We start from the raw sequence: 9,454 nt of genomic DNA on the forward strand, positions 1-9,454 counted from the left end.
GTGTAGTGTGTGTGAGTTTAGTATGCTATCACCCCTCTCAATAGGAAAGGTCCTAAAAAAGAAAAGGCTTATTTAGCTACATGCCCCCTGTGCTTTGCAACTTGTCTCAGATTACCACCCGGGTTTTAAAACGTCTCAAAGTACCCCCCAACCTTTAAAAAATGGTCTCATGTTACCCGTTCCGTCAGTATTTTTGACGTTCTGTTATAAACTTTGGGCCCCACTTCGTTTTAACTCCAGAATCAACCCCCCTCTCTCTCTTCCTCTGTTTCTCTTTCTCCATCTCTCTCCTCATATCATCTTTTGGTTTTGGGCTCTTCTTCTTTGGCTGCATCTCTTCCTCTGATTTTTCTGGGATATTTTTTTTTCCTTCTCCTTGGTTTTGGGCTCTTCTTCTTTGGCTGCATATTCTTGAAATATCAATGGGGAAGCCATCTGAGAAGAAGAAAGAGGAGGAGGTACAAATGCTTGGGAATGCTGGCAGTAAGTTGAGCAAGCCCTTTTTTTTCTTCAGTCCAATTCACTGGGGTTGCGATGACAGTGTGCCACCTCCACTTGAAGTCGTCATCGATAGCCAGATCCAGTCGACGCCAGGAGGAAGAGAGAAATACAAGGGAGGTGGAGAGAGGAGGTGAGGAAAGAGGAAGAGAGAGAGGGGGGTTGATTCCGGACATTCCCAGCACATTTGAGAATCTGTCGAGCTTAATGGGCTGCAACTTCTCCAGATTCTCCAAAATTCGAACCCCACCTCAGATTTTGCAAAAGCCCTAGCCTTCTCCAAATCTCCCATTCTCACCCAAATACCCAATTTCCTCCTCTCTGAAAGTGAAAAACCCTAATTCGAAGAGGTTAAAGATTAAAACGAAGTAGGGCCCAAAGCTTGTAACGGAACGTCAAAAATACTAACGGAACGGGTAAGTTAAGACCCTTTTTTAAACGTTGGGGGGTATTTTGAGACGTTTGCAAACACATGTGGTAATCTAAGACAAGTTGAAAAGCACAGGGGTCATGTAGCTAAATAAGCCAAAAGAAAACTATGGCATGCAAAAGAGGAAAAACCAGAGAAAAAAGAAAAAATGGTAAAAGAAATAAATTTGAGCTTACAAGTTACATCAGCAACCCAGCATATTGGCGGCAACCCAACCCAAATATTTAACCCTAATTTTAAAATCCTCAATTATTTGCATCACAAAAAAAAAACAATTATTACATCATATTATTTATTATTTATTATCCAGTACAACTATTGCTGTCCCCTTGTTATTTATGATTTATATAAAAATAGATAGTTAATATAATAATATCCCACCCAGGCTCTGGACTCTCGCACTCTCGTTTTCGAAGCCGCTTTAGTTTTTAGCCCCAGCAGCTGCTATTCCTCTTCCAAAACCCTTCTTCTAGGGTTAGGGTTTGGGCTAGGGTTTGCCTCTATGTTCCTTTGTCTATCCTCTGTCTAGGGTTTTCTGTAGCAGTAAATAGGGATTCTTTTATTGTTTCTGTACTCGTTTTTAGTCGTTTGGGTTCGTTCCGGATCTCGATCTGTGTTCTAGAATGATGGATACTCGTAAAAGAGGGCGGCATGAAGCTGGTGCCTTCCATGCTAATGGCGGCTTCAAGAAGAACAAGCAAGGTTAGTTCTTTGCTTCTCCTACTCTGTTTTTTGTGAATTTGATAAATTTACATATCTGTTAGTTTTAAGCTTTTATTTGTTACTTTGTTTTCTATTTGGTTTATGCGAAGGTATCTGAAGCTTGAAAATTTATCTTCTGTAAAATAAATTTTTTTTTAAAACCCAAGTACTGGAGTCCCTAGCATGGCAATATATTTTTTTTTCTACTTGGGTTTGTTGGATTTGGAATGTCTTTCAAATCTATGTGATATTACATGCTTCATACTTGTTCAAGTTTAAACTGCTCCGTATGTTCTGTTGATGTGAATTTGTGGCATGTGAAATTCTTTCCTGGTTTTTCTTAAATCTTGGTGATCTCAGAATTTGCTTGTTTTTCCCATTGTCTGTGGTTTTATAATGTCCCAAGTTGTTGGTAGTTTATTATCAGGCAAAGTTGATTTTTGTTATGCTTTCTTGTGCTGAACCAATCCTTCAAATGAAGTTACTTTGGTTGGCTGCCTTGTTTATGAAAGTCAAACATGCCCCATAAAAAATATTAGCCGTCTTCAATTTGATGGTTAATATAGCTAGATAAAAATCATGTTGTACTTGGATTATTTGGACTAGTACTATACAGGTAACTAACTTTACTAATTTTTATTATCTCTTTGGTTTCGAACTTCTTAATGGGTTTGAGATGCTCTAGAATAATTGGATTAAGGATCAGGAGAAAATGTAACTGAGAGAAAGTAATTAATGTTTTGTAACAGAATTGGAGTCCTTTTCAACTGGTGTAGGAAGCAAATCGAAGCCATGCACCAAGTTTTTCAGGTTCAAATCTTTGCTCATCTAAGTAAATATAATGAAATGCATCTTATCCCTTTTAAAGGTATTTACAAGCTTTATAAAATTTCAACTTACAATTGTTACAAAATAAAATCTTGTAACTGCACTAATGAACTGGGAATTCATAGTTGTTATACAGGTACGAACTTTGCTTTGGTCTAATGAAGTTGACAAATTCCATTTAATACTGCTTTATTTATGAACTACAAGGATAAGCATCCGGTAGACTAAATTGGTTGCTTGTGGAGTTATAATAAAATTGAGCATAGCATGTAATTACTTTATATTGTACCCTGTAGCTCAATTAATGTTCATGCTTTATCTCAAAAGATGGGTAAGACAAACTCTACTGATAGTTTTTCCAGATTTTAGTAAATTGTTTAAGCTGTTGAACCAACCCTTCTGTTGATAAGTTGTAATTTATTTCCATGCCTTCTGTTTAAGAAATATTATTGATGTGAACATGGGCAAGATGTAAATTAATTTGAAGATGTCTTCTCTTCTTGTCGTATAGAAAATTTTAACTTATAATAACATATTTCAGTTTCAATGGTATGATTTACTTGCCCGAGAAAAAAATCTGCTTTTGAATTTAGTTCCAAATCCTTTTTGCCCCCCCTTAATTTCTTTTTTTGGTGCTTTACAAGTGGGGCGGGGTTGATTTCGGCTCTGTATGGTCTTATAGATTCTTGTGTCTATTATTGACTGGTTTTCTTCTCAGTAATAGGTAGTGAGTAAAACTTTTGAATTATAAATTTGTTGACAGTAGTATATGTTGCTTTGCAATTCTCTAAAAAAAAAAATTATAATTGTATCAGCAGGTTTTGTTAGTCAGTGAAATAATACTTAAAGAAATTTAGGAACCAAATTTCGTTAAATTAAAATGAAATTGTTACTCCTATATATCTGATGGGTCCACGCCTGCAATTAAGTGACGTTTGGACTAGAACAGTCTTTGTGACGCATAATGGTGTCATTGTCATTTGGTCTAACCATATCTTATTAACTGAAATCACTGCTTTATCTTAGAAGTGTGATGGTTCAGAATTTGTGCTTGTTTGAATTTGGACTGAGTTATGTCTCAACTCAATGAGTTTGTCACTAAATACTGCTAAAGGAGACTAAGATAAGTTTGCAAGTTATAGTTGCTTGGTATTGTTTGGTTAAGTGTTTCCCGTCAACCAAAAATATTTGTGAAATTTATATTTACATTTACAGGAACATAGAAAAGAACAACAATTGTGGTACTGTTGGTCCTTGGCATACGCTTGAAAGAACTTTTGTGCTGTGAAACCTTATTTCTTATCTTTGAATTGAGTGACCACTGTTGGCCTGAGTATCCATATCTCTGTAGAGAATAGTTAATGATTGTTTACTGTCATCTGATTAAAGAGCTTTATGATTCTGATTGCAGCACTGCTGGCTGTCCTTTTGGCGAGAGTTGCCACTTCCTGCACTATGTTCCTGGTGGTTATAATGCTGTGGCTCAGATGATGAATCTTGCGCCTGCTCCTCAAGCATCTAGGAACGTTGCTCCCCCACCATCCAATTCAAATGGATCCAGTTCATCTGCAGTTAAATCGCGCTTATGCAATAAATATAATTCTGCTGAAGGCTGCAAATTCGGTGACAAATGCCATTTTGCACATGGTGAGTGGGAACTTGGCAAGCATCTTGCTCAGTCCCACGATGATCCCCGTGCCATGGGACCTGGTCCAGGCCGCATGACCAATTGGATGGAGCCACCCCTTGCAGGCCCTGCATCTAGCTTTGGTGCCTCGTCAACTGCCAAAATCAGTGTAGATGCTTCGCTTGCAGGAGCCATTATTGGGAAGGGTGGTGTAAATTCGAAGCAGATTTGTCGCCAGACAGGTGCCAAGCTTTCAATCCGGGAGCATGAGTCAGATCCCAATCTCAGGAACATTGAACTAGAGGGGACCTTTGAACAGATTCAGCAAGCAAGTGCCATGGTGAGAGAGCTAATTGTGACTGTTTCAATGTCTGGCCCTGCAAAAACTCCTGGAGGAGGAGCTCCAGGGGCCCCGGCCCCTCCCGGAAGTAACTATAAGACAAAGCTATGCGATAATTTTACCAAAGGGACTTGCACCTTCGGAGAAAGATGTCACTTTGCACATGGGGCTGCTGAATTGCGAAAGTCTGGGATGTGAGTGCTCTTTCAGTTTTTGCTTGCAACCTTGTACTAGTGGGAGAGCTGTTTTGATTTGTCCATGTGCAATGCAACTTAGTGGAACTAACAAAATTATGATAATTTTTGGGCATTTGGTTTCCTTTGTTGCTAGCGTAGCTTGTAGGCATAAGTTTACTTTCTGAATATATGTTTTATATGCTCGTCATTTGTTTATGTGGAAACTAGGGCAGGATTATTTGTCCAAAACTGTTGGTAATTTTGATGACACTTGCAGAACGTGGGTAGGATTTTAAGCCTTGTAATAACTTTTGTGTTTCAATTAAAGTTCATTAAGAACTGCAAACTACCTACCAAAGTAAGCCGGACTCGGATCCTCCACTACGATTTTCTCTACCATGATCTGCTTTACTTTTGTTATTTATACGCCATCTCATTAAAATTTAATCTAATGGATTTACAAGTTGACACATTATCCTAAAACAAAAACCCAAATTTACTCCTAATTAAAAAAGTAAAAAAAAACTTAAAACCAACTTCCTAGATTCAGTGTCCTCTTCTCTTTTTGGGGTTCTTCCTTACGTGCAGGCTTTTTATTCCCTCTTCATGTCTCTGCCCCAAAATTAATTTTATGGAGTATAATTGGCCGGATCCAATCATCACCAGACAAAAGCTTTGAGTTTGTTTGATTGTAATTACCGACGGCTCATAATGAAGGATCGGATGGATTTTGAACTTACAGGCCTCATGCGTTTGGTACGCGCATGGTTCTTCCCAACTTCAAGTTGTCACTGTAAAATTAATAATTCAACTCAATTATGTTATCTGATTCCTTTTTTGGTTCTTGGTGGGTTCTTATTCCTACTGGGCCATAATTTCCTCTCTTCTTTTGGGTTCTTGGTGGGTTATTCTTCCCAACTTCACGTTTTGGCTTTTTTCCCAAGAAGAAGAGGCCCCAATTCTTTTGTCCTCCATATGGCCTCTTGCTCTTCCTGTAAAATCACAGCAGTGGGAATAAGAACTCACCAAGAACCAAAAAAAAAAGAAAAAAGACCACTCTCCACTCTCCCCTTCAACTATCAATTAGCTTTTGAATTGAAAACTGTTGGTAATTTTGATGACACTTGCAGAACGTGGGTAGGATTTTGAATTGAAAACTGTTGGTAATTTTGATGACACTTGCATAACGTGGGTAGGATTTTAAGCCTTGTAACAGGGGTAGAAATAGCAGCACTTTTTTATTATTGTCATTTTCTTTTTCTTACATTAATGAAAATTAATACAATAATAATTAATTAATGCACCTATCCAGAGAAGAGAGAATAGACTACCACCCTCCTTCGATTTCCATCATTTCAATTTCTGGCAATTGAAGATTTCAGTGTTTGGATTTATGTATGTCAAATTTTGTAAATGGCACTATGGAAATTGTGAAATGACGCCTATTTTGATGGAAATTAAACTCGGGAATTTGATGCTCCAATTTCCACAATTTTTTCCGCACATCATTTAATAAATTCTGCATTTAAATTGCCAAACAAAGGAATTGTCAATTTCTTTTCTTAAATTCCCGACTTTTAGCTAAATTCCGAGTTATTTTCCCTCATCCAAACAGAGGGCTAGTGACTCCCTATAATTTAATGTTGCCTTATTCAATGAATATTTTAAGGGTGATGATTTTCCCACTTTCTTTTTGTCCACCTACACTCTCTTTTGTTTTTTTAATATTTTTTTACTATAACATACAAAGGAGTGTAAGTGGACAAACAAGGAGTGAAAACATACAATTTCCAACAAAAGGAATTTAAGTGGACAAAATAGGAGTGACAAAATCAACTTCCTATTTTAAATCTTTAATTAATATTGCCATTTTTTTTTTATATAGAGATGGATCATTTATGTTGAATTAAAAAAGAATTATAGCAATTATGACTCCCTAAATTAGAGAGTATGATTGAAGTTGAAATTTTATAAGAGCTCCTAAAATAGTTTTTGTGTATTTTTAGCTAAATTTTAATTGAAAAAATAGAGAGCATGATTGTAGCTGCTCTTAAAAGTTGGCTTTGCACTCTTTTGAAAAAAGTTAATTAAAAATATTAGATTTAATTCTATACCTTTCTAAGATTACTAGTTGGTAACCCTATCAAACCTAAAGATTACTAGTTGTTTCAACTCCAACATCAAAATTCTTACCAGTTAGATAAATTATTGGCTTAACCCAAGATCCTTATCTTGTTCCTTATCTTATGCTAGGAAGTGACAATCTATTCAATGTATTGTTGGTACCATGACTAACTGAGCAACTAGCTAAGCAAGACCAACCACATGCCGTACTTTGAGAGCTCGTCACCTTAGCCAAAGAAGCCTTGCCATAAGTCACAACTACGGGTAATGTCAAGAGTCCCACATTGGAAGACTACAAGAGGTGGAGACTCCCCTTCACCTATAAAAGAAGACCACTCTCCACTTAGAAAATAGACCCATCAAAATCAGACCAAAAGCAAATTGCAACGTTGAAAATAGAGGTAGTTGGTGCTCACTAAACCAAAAGCAAATTGATATATTGACTCTTGAATGGCTTTTCACCCAAGTATCATTAAGGCTTCCAAACCCACCCACCTCTTTGTGGGAGACAAACTTCCTCCCAAGAGACCTTTAGAAGCCTAATGGTTAGAACAAATAGCAACCCATAAGAATGAGAACAAATCCTTTGTTCAATGTCCAATAACAGTTTCTTGGGCAAGAACAAACAACCTTCTTAGGAGGCTTATAGACTATGATATTAAACATCCAACATCTCATTCCTTTTTTTGAATTTTAAGAACATTTTTAGAGAGATCAATTTCACTGCATATGCAATCACATCTTGAGACACCAATTGAAATCTCCACACTTTTGGTCTCACATTGTTCCAAATTCAGTTCTCCCTATTCTCAAATTTGATTTGTCTGGAGGAGGTTGTCCTCGTGGCTTTGTTTTGTAGTTTTGTTTTTCCTTACTAAAAACAAAAACAAAAATGAACAAAAACGAACTTGAAGATTACATGAAGATTCCATAAAACACATGTTGACGCCCAAAATGGAGTTCAACTTAGATAGATGTGGAGTGGTGGATGATGTGTGAATACGTGGGACTTCAGCATGTGTATGTGCCTTTGGCAGGTTATTGCCTTCGGCAGTCAGTGAAATTCAGCGTAAGTAAAGTAAATAAGCATATAGAAGACAAGGTATACGTGGTTCACCCGAATGACAGGCTACGTCCATGGAAAAGGATGTTCTCATTATGATAATATTTGCTTACATTTGTACAAGGGGATTAGACCCAAAGATAAAGGGAAGAAAGCTCAAGGCCTAAGGTATAAAGCCCAAGAGTCCAAGGCCCAAGGATCAAAACCCAAGACCCTTTCTAAGTGGAGAGTAGTCTTTTTTTATAGATGAAGGGGAGTCTCCACCTCTTGTAGTCTTCCAATATGGGACTCTTGACATTACCCCTAGTTGTGACTTATGGCAAGGATTCTTTGGCTAAGGTGACGACCTCTCAAAGTACGGCACATGGCTGGTCTTGCTTCGCTAGTTGCTCGGTTAGTCATGGTACCAACAACACGTTGAATAGATTGTCACTTCCTAGCATAAGATAAGGAACGAGATAAGGATCTTGGGTTAAGTCAATAATTTATCTAACTGGTAAGAATTTTGATGTTGGAGTTTAAACAACTAGTAAGCTTTAGGTTTAATAGGGTCACCAACTAGTAATCTTAGAAAGGTATAGAATTACAATCTAATATTTTTAATTAACTTTTTCTCAAAATAGTGCAAAGCCAATTTTTAAGAGCAGTTACAATCATACTCTCTATTTTTAATTAAAATTTAGCTAAAAATACACAAAAACTATTTTAGGAGCTCTTATAAAATTTCAACTTCAATCATACTCTCTAGTTTAGGGAGTCATAATTTCTATAATTCTTTTTTAATTCAACATAAATGATCCATCTATATATATATATATATATATAATTAATGGCAATATTAATTAAAGATTTAAAATAGGAAGCTCATTTTCTCACTCATTTTTGTCCACTTAAATTCCTTTTATTGAAAATTGTATGTTTTCACTCTCTTTTGTCCACTTACACAAGTTACCCTCCTTTATATGTTATAGTAAAAAATATTTAAAAACAAAAGTGAGTGTAAGTGGACAAAAAGAGAGTGAGAAAATCATCACCCTTAAAATATTCATTAAATAAGGCAACATTAAATTATAGGGAGTCACTAATAGTCTATTCTCTCTTCTTAGATTTAGGAGCTCCTAAAGATCTCCTTATTTTAGGAACTGAATAGGAAGTATGGTTGGAACTGAATATGTGCATTAAGTTGCATTAATTAATTATTACCGTATTAATTTTCATTAATGTAAGAAAAAGAAAATAACAATAATAAAAGAATGTAAGAAAAAGAAAATGACAATAATAAAAGAGTGTTGTTATTTCTACCCCTGTCCTATTTTCCCATCCACCATGTAAATTTGAAAAAACACAATACTATCTTTCCAACCATCATTATTCCTAAAATATCCTTTAATTATTAAAAACATATTTTAAAAAAATAATTATTATAAAAATAAAAATAAACCAAATCCAGTATGCAAAGATACTTCTCTTCTTAATATTAAATAAGATTAAAGTTGAATATCTCCCCCAGATATTTTTATAAAAAAATCATTACTAATTTTTTTAGGACCACAAGCAGTTATTCTTTTTGGCACTGATATACTCTCAATCTCTCTCATCTCACATATCTAAAGCATCTTCTCAATTAGCAGGCACTTGGTCCAAATTTCTGATTCAGATTTATATA

At 35.9% G+C, this 9,454-nt stretch overlaps 1 protein-coding gene across 1 annotated transcript; it reads left to right on the forward strand.

Moving 5' to 3' along the window:
• Nucleotides 1-1,293: 1,293 nt before the first annotated feature.
• On the forward strand, nt 1,294-4,891 carry LOC110770764 (KH domain-containing protein / zinc finger (CCCH type) family protein). The gene is made up of 3 exons (XM_021974983.2): nt 1,294-1,630; nt 2,380-2,440; nt 3,870-4,891. Exons 1-3 carry the CDS (start codon nt 1,552-1,554, stop codon nt 4,621-4,623), a joined length of 894 nt encoding a protein of 297 aa, XP_021830675.1. The 5' UTR covers nt 1,294-1,551; the 3' UTR covers nt 4,624-4,891.
• Nucleotides 4,892-9,454: the final 4,563 nt, after the last annotated feature.

This window comes from Prunus avium, chromosome 7 (assembly GCF_965620075.1).
Source record: "Prunus avium chromosome 7, drPruAviu1.hap1.1, whole genome shotgun sequence".
NCBI lineage: Eukaryota > Viridiplantae > Streptophyta > Magnoliopsida > Rosales > Rosaceae > Prunus > Prunus avium.